Source organism: Cygnus atratus, chromosome 3, assembly GCF_013377495.2.
Source record: "Cygnus atratus isolate AKBS03 ecotype Queensland, Australia chromosome 3, CAtr_DNAZoo_HiC_assembly, whole genome shotgun sequence".
NCBI lineage: Eukaryota > Metazoa > Chordata > Aves > Anseriformes > Anatidae > Cygnus > Cygnus atratus.
The window spans coordinates 15,047,724-15,067,943 of NC_066364.1; the positions used below are offsets into that span (position 1 = coordinate 15,047,724).

General features: G+C 42.5%; 2 protein-coding genes across 7 annotated transcripts in view; one reads left to right on the forward strand and one right to left on the reverse strand.

The window, feature by feature from the left end:
• The window catches only part of ROCK2 (Rho associated coiled-coil containing protein kinase 2), a 555,405-nt gene that overhangs the window by 272,683 nt on the left and 262,502 nt on the right, over positions 1 to 20,220 (forward strand). The gene's annotated exons all lie outside the window — the stretch shown is intronic.
• LPIN1 (lipin 1) overlaps positions 1 to 20,220 on the reverse strand; it is an 80,305-nt gene that overhangs the window by 43,763 nt on the left and 16,322 nt on the right. For 2 of the 6 annotated variants that reach the window (XM_050709457.1, XM_035562564.2), the window contains exon 2: positions 12,581 to 12,637. In XM_050709457.1, coding sequence (XP_050565414.1) covers positions 12,581 to 12,637 — 57 coding nt within the window. Of the gene's footprint in view, positions 1 to 2,299; positions 2,373 to 10,477; positions 10,570 to 12,580; positions 12,638 to 20,220 lie in introns of those variants that run through there. The other 4 variants (XM_035562560.2, XM_035562558.2, XM_050709458.1 and 1 more) reach the window with 3 other exon arrangements.

The window sequence follows — 20,220 nt, forward strand, 5'->3', positions numbered from 1 at the left end:
TCTCTAGAGAAATAGTGAAGACACTGTGCAGGACTTGAGCAAGCTTCATTTTAGGTCCCTCCTTTGCTACAGGATTCAGCCATCATCTTGTCCAAGTTACTGAGGCTGAGATCTAGAGGATAGTTAACTCCCACCGGTTTCAAGCGGGGTCTATCAGTGTGGCTATATCATGTGGCAGCACGCCAAGCTCATCCAAGGAAGACACAGCCGAACATTCTCCTTGCACATTTTTGTCCTGGGAAAGGAAACCTGGACACACAAGCCGGAAGGGAGCCAAAAGCAGCCACATTCCTGATATGGACGAGCTGTGGGGGGAGAACTCCAGAGCACTCTGCTGGGCAGTGTGGTCCTGGTTGTTTTGTCCATAGGACAGAAGACTCTAGCACAAATCTGAATATGTGCAATTTTTTTCCAGACTTCATCACAAGCACAGCGGTCTGAGCCTGACCACATTCCTGCAGGTGATTTGACAATACTTCTCATCAACTGGGGACAGGTGCAATTCACTTGCTCATCCCCAATCAGAAAGCACCATGCAGCTGACTCAACACCAGAGTAAGAGCATTTTGCTTCCTGCCAGCAGAAACACTTTAGGCATGGGATTATTCCGGGCTTAATTCTATTAGGAACTATTTGACTCCTATTCCAAGTTAGCCATGCACAGTGCCAAAAACTGTGAGTTCTTATAATGGCCACTGAGTCAAATGGATCAAATGTCAAACCTCTTCCAAGCTGCTCATCTCTCCCAGAACCTGCTCACTCACCCAGGCTCGCACCCAGACACAGACTTTGACTTTCAGGTGACTCGGTTCTGGTATTGCTAAAGATTCCACCACCGCCTTCACTACAATAACTGAAACATTATTTGGTCCAATACTTGATAAAGGTCCCATAAACGGTGGGATATTCTCTTGAGAGCAGCTGAAGTCACAGACTCAAGCTAAAGACTCAAAACCTGTAATGAATCCTCACATGTAAACAGAGGGAGGACTGGCCTCTAGTCCCACAGTCAGGGTGGCTATATCCAAGAGAACTACTTCATGACCAGTTTAAGTCTATGACCGTGGTCACCCACCAACTTCCCAAATACACTCTCAATTCTCCCAATCTTTCCCTGGTATCAGCACTGAAAACTAACACCACCAAAACCATACAAAATGGACTGACACCTGCTTGGTACCGCACAGATAGGATCAAACTTCACAACAAACTGAAAGTAAAAACTGATCCTTAAAACTAAGGACTTTTGAAGTAACGAGTTAATATATTGTAGGTCACGTCTTGTGCTGCTCTCTTGTATTGTTCTGATGTCAGAGGAGGAATATAAATCAGAGTGGAAGCACAGCAGTAGTTCCACTCCATGCTGATACCTCATGTGACTCAGTGTCATTTCTTTCAGTGGGATTGTAAAGTAAGTCCATTCTTTGAACTATACAAGTGTTTTCACAGCTTAAAGTGAGCTCTTAGTATACTTCAAATACTTTTTGCGATTGCCGAGTCTGTGTGTTCATAGATAAACAAACATGTACACCTGCACATCCATTGGTATGGAAAAGGGCCAAAGACTGACACTTGCCCAACTCCCTTAAGTAGATGTTATCAGGTGGTCTGTACTCTGAAATGGAGCTATCAGAAAAGCAGAGAGTAGCAGAGAGTACCTAAAACCAGCAGAAACTGTTTTCATGGCTTGATGCCTAGAACTAACATTACTGAATTCTTCCTATTTTATCTTCTTCGCTGTCTCCCACCTTTTCTCCAGTTTCGTTGATGGAATTAGGCTCATTTTACTGTAACAGAAGCATATCCATCCGGCTTCTAACTGGATACACTGATGGCAGCAAAACCTTAGACACTAAACATCTGCCAGTATTTTTTTTTTCCTAAGACAGCACTGACACAGTTAAAACCACCGAGAAAACAAACAAAGCACACCAAAACCCACTCCGGACCAAACCAAATCAGAGGTTAATGGGCCTATCGAGGCTGATGACTTTACACGCGAAAGGAGAAATAATTTGCTGGTTAGCCTGCAGCATCAGCGCTGGGCTCCCCTTATCGGCACAGGCCTCTGCACAATTCCTCTTTCTGACTGCGATAACAAAAACACTGCACGGTTTTGTCCCTTCTGCAATCCCCGAGCCTCCCCGCGGCTGCTTCCCTCCTTCCCTCCTAGCACCGTCGCCCCCTCCAAAAAGCAGCAAGGCAAAAAGCAGCTGCCCAGCGGGTACCGGGGAGGCAGCTGCGGGTCCAGCTCGCCCCATCCATCCCTTCCTCCCCACCGCACAGCCCCGGCACTCACCTCCTCCACCTCCTCCTCCTCGGCCCAGGCTGCCTGGGGCCGCTCCGCCCGCCGCAGCCACAGCGCCGGGGCCGCCCCGGAGGAGGGACCGGGGCGGGCGTGAAGGGAGCCCCGGGACGGGGCTGACCGTGCCCGGGCGGGACCCGCCTCCTGCCGGGCACAGCTGGCCCGGGTGCTGGAGCTCCCCGATCTCGGGGGGCCCCGGGGGTCGTGGGGTGGCTGAGGGGTGGCTGAGGGGTAGGCAGGGCCCTGGGCCAGCTGCAGGGAGCAGAGTTAACGGGGAAGAGCCTGGCTCGGCTGGGCCTATCCTCTGTGTCCCTGTAGGGCCTGGGTGTAAAGCGCCTGGTGTTTGTCAGGGACAGTGCTGGGAATGGAGGGGAGGGAGGTCAGTCAGACCGCTGCCAGAACGGGAGCTGCTGTGGAGAGCTGGCCCTTTTTGTGGGGACAGCAGTGGCAGTGCTTACTTAAACCATCCCTTCACGTTCATAAACAATGAACAGGGAAATAGCTTCTCTCCCCCACCTCCCCCCCACCCCGTTTTCACCCCCATCTTGAGGTTTGCTCTTGGGGAAAAGCTGGGAGTGGAAAGGGGGGATTGTTCTGCCTGGACTGCTGAGCATGTCCTGGAAAGGCAAGGAGTCCCGGAAAGTCAGTGGTCCCAAATTCAAATGCTGGAGACAGTAGGAAGCACTTAGTTCAATATCATAGCACATAAATGTGATGAAAATAAGTTTTTCGCCAGATACTGGTTCCCTTCCATTAAAACCCTGTTGTAACATCCGTTTGCACTGGGTGTCTTGTGCTATTAAATTGGGAAGTGGACAGCCATTATAAAAGTTATCTGATAGAGGAATTGTCCACGCTTTTCAAGTCAGCTTACAGCAAGCAGAAATAGGTGGTGCTAAGTGCAAAGCAAATGAGCAGGAAACAGAAAAACACAGAAAAAAAAAAGAGGACAGAAAATGTGCACAAAAAAACAGGATCAAAGTTCATACATTAGTTGAAGAAGAGCCTGCCAACGTTAGGCTTGAAAACAAGTTTTTCAGAGGTCTTTTTCATGTGTCTACATGTTCTAGTCCCCACCACAGATGAAGCCTGGGACGAGTTCCTTGTTGAGTAATTAGCAATTAAATCTTCCATTTTCTGTTAACTTTCCAGTTATACTGTAAAGCAATCTCTCTGCAGTTTCCCCGAGTTCATCACCCAATTGTAATCCTTTGAACTTCTTTTTCTTCCGCAGTTTTATGTAGTTTTGTTAACTCTGGCTCAGCGCTGGCTAATCTTTGGACAGTTCACAAGAACTGCTGGGTGATGGAGCCTGATGCACTCTCACAGACTCAAATTCCTGTTTGCTGTTCTCCATTTCCAGTTACAGAAATACGCTAACAATTTCATCTATGTTTTAGAACAAAGTCAGCAATGCCAGTTTCTGCCAGGGCACAACAAACATGGATGTTCATTTATTCCCAAAGACAAAACAATACGCAACTGAGCCCAGAAACACCTGCATTTTCTTTTCCCAGGCATGTCATATCTAATTCCTTGTCAGCAGTCATTGCAGGTGATGAGACCTGCTGGTGAATAGCACCATCCCTGCCGTAAGTACAAGATGCTGTGCCTGTGCTGGCTGTGGATCCTGACCAGAGCTCTGTCTGCTGCATTCATGTGGAATGCAATCCTGTATCATGTTCCCTCTGAGTGGGTGGTGTCCTCTGGCTGTAACAGTCCAAGACTGCTTTAACATACCATTCCACTACAGTCTTTCCCTGCTACATTTAAATAAAAACATAATCATAACACATCGAATCAAAACCACTGTCTTTCCACAGCCTCAGCAACACCCGCCCTTCTCAGCTGCTTTCAGAAATCCAGTAAAGAGCCTCACCATTGGAAAATACTGTACTGTGTTCAGCTATTTACCATGTCCAGCCATCTGCTGCTTGACGTAAAATAGCCCACAAAATAATGCTCTACATTTGTAATGGTTTTCTGTGCTGGGTCATGTTTTCCTACGTTGCTGTGAAAATATAGCCGTGATAGAAATAAGATGCTGTGAAGAGTGCCAAATGCTTGCACAGCAACTATAAGCTTCTGTTAACAGCAGGAGATCATCTTAGTGCTGCTGTTCTTACTGCTGGTGTGACCACAGGACAGGACAGCATTCCTCAGATTACTTCTGGACCAACCTCTGCTAACTGATTCTGAAATCCTTATTTATGCAGCACTTTGGCTCACAACTATTCTCAACAGTTACATCTGTCTAGATAACCAAGCACTAGTACATAATCTTTTATACCATACAAGCTTTCCAGTGGTCGTGGATGTGGGTTTCTTTATATTCCTTCACTGATCTGCATCCATCCTTTATGACTCGCCTAACTCTTGATTCCTGTCCCAAAAAGCTCATAGTTTGTCTATTCAGTTTGTGTGCTTACAGTTCTGGCACAGTGGAGGTCCAGCCTACGATCTGGGCTCACAGTTACTATGAAAAGACAAGTAATAAAAAAGTTGACCTGTGTAGTCTTTTGATAATTAATAAAACTAGGTTAAAAAAAAAAAAGTCGAAAAGCACAGAAAGTTTAACAAAACTCAAGATTACTAGAAAGCAGTATGCAAGTTTATGCAGGAAAAAAATAAAAATAAAAAGTTCAGTTCTGTCTTGGGTCACTAGATTTTCATGGCAAGTATGTTGGCTAGTGACCAAAATTTCCACTCAAACCAAAAAGTTAATTTTTTAATGCACTATCAGTCATATCTGGCCTTCCCCCCACTAAAAGTGGAGTTCTTCTTCAGGCACGTAATGCCTGGGTTATGAATGACTGCAATTGTTAATGCATGCACACTGTGCATGTAAAAAGGATTCAGAAAATAGAAAAGTTGAGCTTTTAGTTAATTTATAATGAGCTCGTAAGCAAAGATGGCTCTGGAATCTGCTGCTGATTTTCACTGTATTAAAGTCAGTAGCTCAAGCAGTATAAAGAGCCGATCTAGTTTTATTCCAGAATAAACATTAGAAAATAGTTGGACTCTTGTTCTGTAATTATCTGATTAAATGTCCCATCATCTTAACAAAATAATAATTCTCCTAATGTAAGTAAGTAGACATTTTAATATAGCGCCTATGGTACATTCAATGAATAATTGAATCCCCTCTCCTGTTCACATTAATTTTTCCCTTTATTTTTCTTTTCCCTTCAAGTACAATTATCTAGTATTTGAATTTGTCCTTCATTTGAAGGCATAGTAGTGCTGGTTACTGCAGCGTGTAAATCCTGGCATTTAATCTGCTTGACTTCTTTGAAAACTTTTTAAGAAAAAGTACGAACAGAAGTTATTTAGTTGCAGAGATTTGTAAAACATTTGGTCCCTTTGACTTCAACTTGTTGCCAGTTTTGTCTATCCTGCTGGTTTTGCTTTGTCTCTGCTCCTGGGAGGGACTGTTCCCCCTGTATCAGTGTCAGCTTCTTCAAGATCTGAGGAGAAAACAACCTCAAAAACAGGAAGAATGCCATCCTTGTCCAACATAAAGCTAAACAGAACAGATTTTATTCTTTATTCCATGGGAAAAAAATCTTGTTTTTGTCAGTCACTTCCATCTGTCACGTTTAGGCAGATGCTTCTGGCCTGCACCAGCTGTAAAGTCTGCCCCACCTGCGCTCCTTGTACTTTGCCAACTTCAGCTTTTGGATTTTGCTTTCCATATGGTCACAGTGCTGTAATTGTCTGCTGACTCCCGCCAGTTACATGCATGTTAGATGATTTCTTAGACATCATCTCCTGTTAGATATTTCTTATCTTAATTCTTTGTCCTCATGCTAAGAGGTGAGGTGATGATATCATCCTCGGAAGGGCTGTAGTGCCCTCGAAAGGACTACAAAGTCTAAGTCAGTGAAGAGGGGGAGTGAAGGTGAAAGGAGAACCGAGGATTATTTTGTCAGGATTGTAGGATTGTTATTTTCCAGGAACTGTTACAAAGGGAATTAGAGGCAGGGCAAGAGGCACTGATCATGTACTGAAATGTTCATCTAATGACGCATATCAGCTGTCATGCCATCAGGCCTGTATTGCATAACCAAACTTGATTTTGAACTAAGTACTTTTGGACTTGGTATTGTGACAGATACACTGTTTTCTACCTGTCCCTCTCTGAAAAAAATAGTCCCAAAAGGGGGATTTGTAGTCAGTGAACTGCTGAAGATTTTTTTTTTCCTTCTCAGAATGTAACATGTCTTGACAATGAAAGTTCTTAAAAGAGCCTTTCCTTTTTTTTTTTTTTTTTTTTTAGATCCACATCCAGCCTTGCTAAACCATGAAAACCTCAATGCTTCCTTTATATTCTAGGAACTCTTTGGAACTCTTTCCACAGTGAGAACTCAGCTCTCTGCTACAGAATACTTGGCTACTGAGAAACAGAGGCATGCATTGACTCCTATGATCCAAACACAGCCAAAGCAAAAGAGGGTAGGAGTATTCAAATGATGAACAAGGGAGGCTAAATATATCAGCCCTGTTGGAGGTCCATTTGTACCAGCACAGTCTCATCAGGAAGTAATTTAGCCCAAATCAGTAGCTTGAGCTCTCTAAATATAATCTTAGGATGCTTAGAAAATCGTGAATCCTGTCAAATCAATCACAATATAGGAGATTACGGATATAAGATTGAAACCATCAACATGCTCTTTCCTCAGCCAAAGCCCAGAATTCCTGAGCAGGCATGTTCAAACACAGGCCTGTGCTCTGCTCAGACAAAAGGCATATTAATGTTTAAATGTACACACACACCAGAAATGAAAGATCATATACACCTCCACAGAAAAACCCTTCATCCTGTTTTGGACTGAAATGCTTTCCAGCCCCAAAGCTACCTGTTCTTCAATCCAGTAATTCCATGCATTTTGCCCAGAACACTGGTTTCAAAGCACAGCAAATGAAAAACAAGATGATCAGTATTGTTTGTTTGGAACAAAATAGTACAAAACATGCTTTGAGAACTCTGAAGAAAGCTGCTGTACATCCCAGGTTATAATCTTTTCTTTGTTGTCTCTGTATCTCTTGCAAACAAAAACAATGATGTTAAAATAGTGACCTTAATCCTAAAAAGATATTCAGAAACCAATTCCTTCTATTGGGAAGATTGTTGCTTTCTTCATACTAATGTCTACAGTATCTGCATCGGGCTGCCTGCAAACATTGAATTATCCTACTAAACAGGTTCTTAAAATTATTGCTTAGGGTCTGCAAAGCAGCACATCACATTAATTCCCTGTATTGTTAGCTCATTACTATGCAAACTAGTCCCACTTTCCTGTAGCTAGCAAAAATTGAACAGCTATAGCCAACTTAAGGTAAAGGAAGATACAGAGATATGCTTTATACAGCTTTTCTTATGGTAGGCAATGCATTATGTGCTAGTAGAGCTCATATTGAAGCTCATCCTGTAACTGCACTGGCAGAGTAATGTGAATAAAGTAGGTTTTATAATAAAAGTAACAGTATCTGGTGTTTGTCACTGTGACAGAAAAACTCTTCCCTTCTGTGCAGACCAGTATCTGACGGTGGTCATTCTGCACGTTTGCTTCTCAATGACTTCACTTTGTCTGTTGTTTGCTTGTAGTTATGAGAAGCAGGTATACTTGGCTTTGAAGTCAAAAATGTCTGTGTGTTTCTTAAAAAGGCACTTCTCCACTTTCCCCAATTCAGCTGTGCCACAGGTTTGGATCCTGCACCCCAAGCTGAAGGGGGCCAGCTTTACCTCTGTGGGGCTTTCTGTTACAGCGAGACGAGAGCACAAGTACGAGCCTGGCGAAGAGCTTTGGCCCTCAGGATTTTCGTTCCATTCATTGCCTTGTGCTGAGCTGCGAGGAGGCCTCAGCTGGGCAGCAGCACCTGGCAGCACAGGTTTCAGATCTCTCTGATCTCCAGCCTCTGACTCAGCATCAGGTGCTTCAGAGGAAGAGATGAGGTACTGTTTGGGGGTAACCCTTTGAAAGGCATTTTCTTTGCACTTCTCTTCCATTGGGATTTTAGTAATTACAGTTTATAACAAGGACTGTGCTTGTTCTGGATTTGAAGTACAGCCATCCTTTGAATGCTTGTGATAATATTTTTTCGGGCAAAATTTGAGTAGTATGGAAAAAATAATGTTTAAAAATATATTTGGCTTTAAAAAATGATCTTTTCAGTCTTACTTGCTGTCAGAGCTAACAATCTTACTGCTTCAGAGATGATTTGTTCTCAAAAATACTTTGTTACTGACAAAGATAATAATCAAGATTGTACTGAAATCCTGGACACAAATTGAGGCACAGAATTAAATCTGTGCAGATGCAGTGACAGGACAATAAATTCTCTTTAATTTCTTGCACCAAATCCAGGCAATTAATCAGTACATAAGGTTGTTTACTGCGGTCTTTATCTAAGCATGTTCAGTCTCTTAGTTTAGGCTCAGGACATACATAAAATTCTTACTGGTGCCACTAAGTCAGGTATTTTAAAGCAGGAATATTGTAATTGATTTCAAATTTGCACCTAATATCTCTCTGTATGTCTGTGAGGATGTGCATATACTTATGGGATGTTATGTAAAGAACTGGATTCACTCTTATGATTTCTGCGTCTGGAGTATTATATGGTTAACAGATGTGATTGGCTTTGCAAAATCATGAAAATATTTTATTTCAGTTTCATGTTCAAGTTTATATGAATGGGAGAAGTGTCCATGACAACCCACTAGTAAATCCTTCCCTCCAAATATTCTTGACATCAAAATGAGTGTAGGCTCTCCAAAAGTGTCATGGCACAATAATCCCCGATCGTGCTAATGAAAGTTATACACTTCATCAGCATCAGTCTAAAATTAATTATTTGTGAAACTAAACTTAGGTTTGGTGTGACTAAGAATATATCAGCCAATTTGGAATTTGAAAATGAAGTATTTAATGGAAGAGGTACAGCCTGCAGATTGTAAGTAAATATTTCCTTTTTCTGTTTTTTTTTTTTTTTTCCTGTTGTGTTGAACACCGAGCAGATATTGTAATTTTATCCCATGGGGAATTTCAGTATTTAAATACTAATATTTGAACAAAGACTTTGAAATATAAATGAGTCTAAGTATAAAGCAGACACAAGCTTTTAGCAAGTGGAACACCTGTCTGAAAGGAGGGTTATTATGGATATGTAATCTGACCAAAAAGTGTGATGTATTCAAATGTCTCTCATGCAGCAATAATCCATTGTAAGGAAATCTAATTCAATGCTGAGCTGAGAAATCTGAAACAATTTTGGTTGGTCCAGTATTAAAATATTGTCAAAGAAACCCTAATGAACTCTGTCTGCTCTCCTTATCGTTCTCTAGACTCTACCCTTACATAAAAGGCAATGAAGGTAAGTCTGTGTCCATGTATTTCTGTTCACAACTTTAAAAAAGCTTACCAGCACTTGCACATACAGAACTTTTAAAAAGTATTTCTTGGTTGTGTTTTTGTTTGTTTGTTTATTTTGTTTGATAAAATGGCTGCATTCAGGAATTAGCACATTGTGAAAATTATATCGCCCTGTTCCATACATTTGACATCAATGTTTCTTATATACAAACATTTTGCATAAGTCCATGGCTATCATTTACTTCAGTGAAGTTAGTGAAATCCATTTCATTAGGTCTGGCACATTCTGCCTTTGTCCTGGCAGCCTGAATGCTTTACATATTCTGTTATGCAAACCTGAGAATTCATCAGAGACTTTGCCCCAGTCCTGATACCAACGTTATAGTTTACCTTACAGTTTATCTACTGCAGAAAAATCTACAGACCATGAACAGCCTCAAACCTAGCAGCTTCTGCCTGTGAAAGCAACGTGAGCTGGTTTTCCCATTGCAGGCTGGCGACATTGTGCTCAGCAGATCACGCGCAAAGAGAACTCAGGTCCCATGCTCCGTCCACACACAGCAAGATAATCCCATTCAAACCAGTGACCTCTGCAGATTTACACAAGCAAAGGGTCTTGCTCATTGTTTGAAACAGGTGATTTTTTTACATTAGAACAAAAGCAAATCTATGAGTAGGCAAGCAGATAGTGTTTTGCATCGAGCTCTGCAGTAGTACAAGAAGCTGACAAAGGCCTGGTCAGAAAACACAGAAAATAAATCTATTTAACAGAATAAAAAAAAAAGCAAAGTCATACCCACAGGTAGCTCAGAGTCATGTCAAAGTACATGTCTGCTTCTGATCTGACCTCTTCAGACACCCTGTTTTTCCCCATGCCCACCCCCACACTGCAATTTGGGCACGAACAAAAAAGCCTGCCTATGTAGTCAGCCCGGTGATATCAGATGCCCCTCCCCTGCAGCCCAGCTCATTCACCCTGTATGTTTTGCATGTTGCTTGCCCGGGGACGGGATCATCGCTATTGCTCATCTACCTTGTCCAGGTCATGTCATTTACCCTGTGTAATTCTGTTTCCTGTGGCAGGTTCTGTTTGATGCGGTTTTCTCACTTTCTGTTTCATACTGCGGGCTGCAAAATTGCTACCGTGTCTGTGCAGACATAGGTACAACCTAGTGCTAGCATGTCTTGTCTGCAACACCCTTTGTATTATTTTAGTGGTTCATTAATTTCCTGTGATTTCCCTTCCATGTAGCATGTTTTAAATATTGCACGTCTATGTTACAAAATTGCTTCTCCTCATCTTCTTCAGATATTTTTATACTACATTAGGAGTAGTCTAGGACAAATGACATAACAATGAGCTATAAAAGTACATTGAAAATTTTTCACAGATAAAACGTAAAGTGATACTTCTGAAAGTATAATCTTACAATAATGCATTATCCTCGCTTCCTTCAAACTTCAGTACAAGTTCACAAGACACGTTTCACTTGCCCAGGAGATACTCTAAAGTTCAGAATCTCACCTGAATGCAGATCCAGATGTTGCTCAAGTTTGGAATGGAAAGATCTCATCCATACTGTTGCTTTAGATGTGTTTAATTTTCAGATTTTGTGCTGTCCCTTGCTAATTGGAGCTTCTTCCCTGTTTATTTTATTTGCATTTTGAATTCCCAGGTTCCTTTCTGTCTACATAGCTCAGATACTGAAATGGATATGCAAACCCAACCCGACCCAACAGCAGCCAACCTCACCCTCATTTGAGCCTGCCTGTTTGACTTATCCACCCGTCCACTTTACATAACATTGCCAATATTAAACTCATCATATAGATTAGATCCTCAATTTGTGTTGGCATAGCTCCATGGAAATCTTCACCTACATCTGTCAGACCCAAACTGAAAAGCTGCCAGGCTCCACAACCCCCTAGCACGCGGAGGAGCTAGCTACCTGTGAGTCAGCCACAGCCTCCTAAATCAGGAAGGTTCCTCCATAAATCATAGCATATCTTCTACACTGCACCAGTGTAGGCTGCGTGGAAACATGTGAGCAGGATCTACATGAGATAGCAATGTGATGTGTGATACTCCACCCAGGCTAATGTTCTGTGAAACCCACACAGAGATCCACAGGGACTCCAACAGTTCAGGTAAGAGGATGTGTCTATGTGGCACTGCTTGGTGCTGGGTAGAAATGCCGTGGTCCTACATGTGATTTAAAACACGTCAGCCTCTAAATCCTCTGCCCCACCATCTCCATAAGAGTAGGTCACTGCTGAGGAATACAGTCCAGAGTCACTTAGAAAGGCAGCAGGTTGTTCCCTGGTTCTGCCTTTTCCCTCCTTCACCAGCCGTTCAGCAGTGGCAGATCTCTAACTGGGATGGGAAATGCCGTCCTTTCTTTCATTATTGCTCCTGAGAGTTCATCTGTCCCACTTGTGGCTGCGTGTCCCAAGGCCACTACCTCACAGATGTGCCTTTCAGGAGAGCTCCAGCAAGGGTGCTTGGGCACATTTTCCCTGGCTTTGCAAATGTCCCTTAACCCACATTTGCCACAGCTTTGCTTATTTTATTCTTATTGCCCAGGCTACGTGCCAAATTTCCTTCTTTGTTTGTTGGTTTGTTTTTGATGTTTCCATCTTTACCCTGCTAGTACCAGCCACATGTGAGGGCCACAGTTGCACAGTCTCCCAACCTTTCACAGAGATAACAGTGCCCCATTGGGCATCTGGTCACACAGTGTCCAGAGGGTGACACTTGGATGTGCTGTGCTGGGTACTGGGAGGTGGCCAAGCATTAATCTCTGCCTTATCCCCTTTTCCCAAGGACCTGCCTAGCTTCAAGCTAGGCCTGCCGTACAGCACTGGAGTTAGAAAGCAAATAGACAATAAAATTCCTTACGTTTAGATTGCGAGTCCAGACGTTTCGAATCCAACCAGGATCTTTCATCAGTGGAATCTGAAAAAAAAAAAAAATAGAATACAGTTAATTGACTATATACAGAAGTTAATGTATCCAGGCCTCAATTACTGTCCTTGAAACCCAGCTGCTGTAATACAGACTTCCTCTGCAATTCCTTTGTAAGCCACATCCTCACTTTTTATCTTTACTGAGAGATGTTCTCAATTCCCTCTTTTTCCACCATCTCAGTTTTCATGTGTGTTTTTTTTGTTGTTTTGTTTTCTTTGTTTTGTCTTTCGAGCAGGAATTAATTATCTGGTAGTAAACTCTATATAATCTGCTAGAGAGAGCTCAGAAACAGGGGATCCCTGTGAGCCCTGAAGAAACATGGACCACAAGCTCTGTTTATTCTTTTGCAGAATGGGGATGCCCAATGCAAAGGACTGAGGCAGAGCTGTAGTCTTACCTCCTACTTAGGGAGATCTTTTCATATAGCAGCATCCCTGGCCTCTATGGTACTGGAAGATCTGTAATACCCAGCATGATAAGAGAAGGTATTCTGTAGGACAGAAGGGGCCCATTTCAGCCCATTTGGAGAAACCTGAAGTTAAGGAGCTGCACAGCAAAATCGGGACTTTGTCCCGTGAGTTGTCCCTTACTGGCAGACAGCACAGGATCCTCAAGAGTGGCTGTACTTTCCAAGTCAGAGCCCCAAAGTTGAGGTGGCACATAGCTAGTGTGATAACCTCTTTCTGAATGCATAGAATATGCATTCATTCTGGAAATGAATAGCGAGTTCATTTTATTTAAAGCCACAATTGTAAGACATTGAAATGAATTAATATCTAATGAAAAGGGTGAGCTTCCAGTTTTGCTAGAGATGAGGGGATTCAGTCATCCTTCTATTAAACTAGAAAGAAAGGTTACTGAAGAAAAACTCTACATTGTATACTATTTCTTATTTCATACTGAAATTTTATATTGAAAGGACTAATTCTACATGCTCCATAAATAAGATGATTTGGAAGATTTTCCTTTGGTGTTTAGTAAAATTAACATTCAAATACAGCCAGGTTTTCTGGTAATGTGTGTTCTGAAAACATTCATGGTCCTTTATATTCAAATCTCCAAATTTTTCAAGCACAAATGTTCACCAGAAAAAAAAAAGAACTCATTTTGCTCTTTATTGTTGTCAAGCTGTACAAGACCCAGAATACTCCAAGGGATCTTACTGAGCACATAGAAAAGGCTTGAAATTATCCCTTTCCTGAACTATCTCTCATTTAAATATGGCTAATGAAATACTAACAAATAAGAAGGAATTGGAAAAAAAATACAGAAAAAAAAATCACCCAATTCTGATAGGTGCAGTTCTTAAGAGTTCCATTAATGTTCATTACACTCACACACTCTGTTATATGTATAATTAGAATAACATTTTGTGTGGATGACATGAAGAGTAAATTCGGGGTGGCACCTTTAGGAGAAGACAGTAGAGGTCTGACATGTAGCCCTTCTCTGCATGGTAATACCATGCATCCGGAGCCCGCCATTAAGGATTGCACCATGCTCCTCAAACACAATTTACCAACTCTCTCAACAACCTTATGGGCCAGGAAGTATTATTAATTCCATTTTCCAAATGAAGAAACTGAGATACACCCTGATTAAATGTCTTGGTCCGGGTTACCAAGGAAGTCTAGCATCTGAATTAGAAACAGATCTCTTTCCATATGGCCCATTATTTTAGCAAGAAGACTATCCTTTCCATTCTCAGAAGCAGAACAAAAGTACTGGTATTGCTGCACCAATAAAGAAAAGAATATAAATATTTTTGCAGGCTAAATTATTAATTGAAATGCAGGTGCCTGTTTCATGCAAATGTGGGATTTAAGTTAATTACATATTCCTGTTGCATGTGCTCGTTTGAGTTCAAGATGCCTCTTGTTGCTTTGGTGACCAAGGTGTTGGCTAGAAGATATCATAGCAGTTGACAGCTCAATGTCAATACAAAATATATAGAACATGAAATATCAGATCAAAATCACAGTGTTTATGTGTTTTATGTTTGTATTTCTGGTGTATTTCTTTCTCTTTTTCTGTTTTCTTTCCTTCTTTCTTTCTTTCTTTCTTTCTCTTTTCTTCCTTTTTCTGTTTTATTTTTATTTTTATTTTTATTTGTTTTGTTGCTTCTTTTTCTCCCTTTTTCTTTCTGTCTGTCTTTCTTTCTTAATAACAATCAGAGTTCCTGATAAATCACATACATGGTTAAATAAATAGGAACACAATAATAGGAATCGCCGCAGGAAAACAGTACGTTTCATTAGCAGAGAAGTCAACAGTGTGTTGCAACAGAGTTGGTAATTGTACAATAGTGCTGCTGCTTTTGCATTCAGTTCCTCTGAAAAACATTGATCAGAGACAGTCCCGTAAAACATTCTTTGTGTGCTGGTGTAACAACCACGGGACTCTCCAGGATCCCTGCCAGCAGTTTAAAAGTACAGTTAACGTTGCAGTTAAGTATTTGATCTTTAGAGTTGTCTAATCTCTGCTCCTGCTTGCATTTGGAAAACAACCCTAAGGAGCTTTCATTCAGTCCTGCAATTAATGGGAAAAAGTAGTATTTATTGAATTATTTTTGTGCATTGTTTAGCGTACCCTCTTTTTCAAGGTGACTGCTAGAAAACAGCTTTCCTATTTAGTGGGCTTGGAAATGCAAATTGACCTAAATGAAAATTGTTTTAAAGCAGACATAATGCATCAAATCTTTCCTTTAACTATGCCAGCATCCGTAGTCCTTCTGCTGACCTTAGGGAGCAAAGCTAACACAGAGAAAAGATGACCTTGTGCTTAAGCCAGTGAAATAGGACACAAGGCTATTCCTGTACTGCAAAACCAAACAGAGGCAGGGCGCAGGCGGAGGTGCCGGAGCAGCCTCATCTCTGCCCTGACACTGCTAGACCAGTGCTTGGCCCCAGCCTGCGAACAGCTCCCAGCCTCTCCTGGCACACCAGAGCACTCCCAGCAGGCAGTCGCAATGGGGCCAACCGGTTTGGGGGGATGAAAGAGCTTGATAGCACAGAGGTGACTAGACCGTGCCAGGAAGCATCAAAGGTGGAGCATTGCCCTGTCACTGCTTATCTGGCTTGCAGCTGTGTAGCCAAGGGCTCAGATCTCCTCTGGAGCTACCTGAGCCTTCTTCCAGGCATGTGGACTTAGCACGAGCACTGCTATTGACCTCAGTTCTTCTGTTGTTGACCAGGAATAATGTCCTCCTCAGCTGTTAGAGTAAATTTATTAATGATGCAAAACAAAATTTGCTTTTTAACTTTTAAAGAGAGGCTTCATAACAGTATTTTGGCCAGTCTGGAAGCATTAAGCCAAGCTGTACTTTGCCCAGCTAAATATGAATAAGACTCAGGTGAAGAAAATTTCTTATAGATGATAGAAGATGGAGTAACACAGAAGAAGATTCAGAGATAACATGTTATGACGTGACAACTGTAGAACAATTAGTCTGTACTTTATCCCCTCACTAGAGTGGGGAAAAAACAATCATCTGGTATAAAAAATTGCAAGGAAAATAAAAAGGTGACAACTGTAAACCGTGTCTCTTCAAGAGAGATATGGAAATGCAGTGGGTATGAAATGCAACAGGAAGCATTTAGGCATTAGGAAAACTTTATAATATCAGGAGCAGGCAAGTTCTGAAATGGATTGCCGGAAGAGGCTTGAGATCTTTCAGAGCAGGGTAAACAACGTGTTTGTCAGAAATGTTGTAATTCTAGTTGTATTTGTCTTTAGGCATAGAAATGAACGGGATGATCTCTGAGTCTTCCAGCTTTGTGTTCTGCTGTTCTGTGATAAACTGACACAGCAGGATGAGGCTGCATTTTAGGAGCCCTTTCCTAGCAACAAAATCTCACAGTGGAAAAATTCAGAAGCTTGTGGCAAAAGCCCTGTCACATGAGGTGTGTTTTCAGCCTGACTAAGAAAACAGTGCAGAAATGAGCTGCAGGGAACCGTAGCAGAATAGCCGAGGGCCAGAACTGGTGACCTACAAGGTTCTTCTGTCTCAAACTTGTGACTCAGTTGCATGACATCACCTGGCCATTGATTAACTCATCACACTGATTGCAACAGCTGTTGTAAACAAAGTTGCTCGTTTGTGAATTACTCACCTCATTTAAATCTGGTTCCTGCAGTAATAATGTCTCCTAATGTAGTTAAGTGCATGGTGTATGCGTGCTTCTTTGCTTTCCTGCTAGTACCAGCCAGAAACATCCTATTTCTTCCCCTGAGGGGCATCTGATTTTAAAAAACAATTATAAGACCCACCTCAGGTGCCCAGAGGTGACTTACATTTTCTCTGCATAGCGCAGAGCAGCAGATCTGTTCTTTCACAGATACCCAGAGCTAGTGTCTTTGATAAAGTGATGTTATCTCCACCACAGGGTCTCTTTCAAACAGCAAAGAGGAAGAAAGGCCTTCTTGTCAGATAAGATGATGATCCTAAATTCAGCACGTGACTGGATTCCTTTCTAAATGACCATTTCCTGGTATGGAAAGAAACCCATTTCCTAGTTATCTAGCAGAGCAAGGTTTGACTGACAACATTAAGTTTTGCTGGAGAGGTGTGGCTAGAGTCAGGTGAAGCTTGGGTCATCAAAAACCTCTGTCACAGAATGGGTTGCTGTTGCAGAAAATGTCAGAAACAACCACAGAGAGCTCCGTCAGAAACTGTGTGAGTTGCTAGTCAAAAGGCCTGACTTCGCAGCTTACTAGACTCAAAGAATTACTGTCTAAGTTTAACTTCTACAAAAAGGCTACAAAATACAGCTGCTGGTCTGTGGGAGGTCGCATCTGGGGCTACAGCACATGGAGATGAGCACAGCACCATTTATGTACTTTGAAACATGAAAATCATAGTCAGGCTGTATTGTATGAAGCTGAGGAGGCCCAACACGAAACCTGTTCTGTTCTGTCACCTCATCTGTATCATCTCTCTCCAGTCAAAGGAGCCACTATCCTCAAGCATTCTGGTAGCTCCATGGTCCCATCGAGTTAGAGGCATGGTTACAGGGTGGGAAGACCCCAAATGACTTGGGGCCTTTGTACCTGTCCAGCCCTCAGCAGTGGCCAGGGCAGCTCCTGCAGCGTGAGCATAGGGTTCCCCTGCCCCTGTCACTTCTGGAAATACAGATAGCTGCATTTTGCACTACCTCAAATTCCTAAATGACTTTAACCTATGCTGAATGCTTGGTAGTAATCCAGTCTCTAAATTAAATAATAATAATAAGAAGAAAATAAAAAAGTAAGAATATCCATGGCATTTCTGTCCTAGAGCTCCAGGTTCCTTGCTGTGGAAAAGGAACAGCCCCTGCTTGCTCTGACCTCTAGCAGGGCACAGGCTTGGTGGTTTTCAAACCACATTTGAAAGTGACTTTGAGGTAAAGGTAGAAATAGGGACTGGAGGAGTAATACTACACAGCAAGTAAATTATTCACCCCACCACAGGGTTAATACATGAGGCTGCAGTGCCAAGTCTTACAAATGCACCCGTCTGGTACGAATTTCCTGCCTTGCGCCGGATTTGAATTCTTTCTGCTGAGCTCCCTCCCACCTCTTAACCTTACGTTAGTCACTTACAGAGAAAATGATCAGCTATTTATCTCAAATCTTATGACACATCTATAGGCAGCTGGTAGAGACCATTTTCTCATCTCCACCACGCCACTAGAGCGTGTTTGAACACTGCCTCCATTGGCTGGTGTGGTGGCCTCACCACCACACCTCCTGCTTGCTCTTGGCAGATATTTTAATCACTGTAGTTAACACCACACCTGGGAATGTTCCTCTTAGGCACTACCCCAGGCTACCAAAAGGTGTTTCATGAGGTGATGTTTCCACATCACCCGATCATCACACCCTCATTCACGGCATCCTTCTTTCCAGACCCGGTGACCTCCCAGCCTTCTCCTCCACCAGGCAGCCTCACCATCACACCTGGAAATGGGGGCTACCATGTGCAGCTCACCACCAAACCAGCCAGGAAGCCCACACATTCCTTTCACCAGAGAAGGATTACTATGAGGAGTGGAGCACGACTGCCTCGTCCTCACAATGAGGGGCAGAAAGCTGGCGGATGGGGGAGCTTCAAAATGATGGCATCTGCACTACACATGCCCTTGCATGTTGGTCTTAGCCTTGTGGCTAGCTTTGGGATGTCCAGGCCCTGTTAAATACAAGGCCAAGGACTTTGGAGCTAGATCTGAAGATCAGCAGAATATGGGGTTTACACCCATGAAGAGTCTGGAAACATTTGCTTGTGCAAGAAGAATAGAGACCAGACCAAATGTATGCCTGTCCCATTTGCTTTCCTGCTGTGACACCTGGTACGTGCTTAGTCCTGTACACATAGGATCCTCAGGGAGAAAAAGGGCAGGAGCTATTAAGCTATTGGCTTAAAACAAACATATTCTGGTCAAACAGGTACAACAGCAGAGCTCAACCTGAAGAAGTCTTGTTTACAGGCTTGAGAAACTGGGTCTGTGACACATGCTGAACCCCAGGCTCCACAGCACCTAGAAGTAAGCAGGAATAAAAGCTACTGCTGTGTGCCACTCAGATAACGTGGGCACAGGCTGTGTGTGTTTTCACTTGCTAGTAAATTCTGCCATAGGCCACATACAGACAACTTGCTGAAGCTTGTGGGAGATCTTTCAGAAAGGCTGTAAGAAAATGAGTGTTTCTCTGATCCCATTTATTCTTCAGGTAAATCTGGGCATGAGGTTTAGGACTGTGCCTGGGATCAGAAAGATGACAGGCACAAAACTGAGTGCCACACACTGAAAAGTTGTACAAGCCTTTCATTTTGTGAGTCAAATCCTTTGCCTATTGTAGCTGCCTCTGAGCATGGCATAAACCTTGTGGCAGCAAGTCAAAGGTAATGGTCACATCTGGGACAGACCCTTGAAATTTAGGAGGGCTTGTTGCTCGCTTTGGCTGCTCACTTTGCTCGCTTGTCGGCTTTTACTCAGAGGTCTTCCCCCTGGGTATCACAGCTATTTTAAACTGCTTCTCAACCCTTGCCCATTGATTTGTGGCAAGCCTCCCGTCAGATTGCAATTTATTCAGAGCAGATTAAATTTTGCCACAGACTGAAGTTTGTGGCACAGAGTCAAGTGCTGATATCTAAGCACTTATGTATAAGTTACAGCCCAGAGTCAGCAAATGTACCAACAGAGTAATGTGACCATCAGGTTTCAAGATATGACTTCATGAAAGAGTGATAACGACCCTGTATTAAAGTGCAAGTGAATGAAAAATCATCTGATTGTTTTCACACTTTTCTCTGTCCATCTGTCAATAAATAAATAAATAAATAAAGACAGCTTTGTTATGATTCTTTCAAACCTGTTTTACAGCCAAATTGTGCAGACTCAGATGTACATTGCTAACTGCGGGGGGGGCGGGGGGGGAGGGGAGGGGAAGTATAATTGTCTTTCACGTGATCTTTAGTTTTTAAAACAGATTTGCTAGCCACAGCTTTTTAGGGAATAAGTTTCAGTCATTTTGTAGAACAGGTGTATCTTTGTACTACGGAGAGGGCAGGACTTGTGTCACAAGATCAGGTTTCT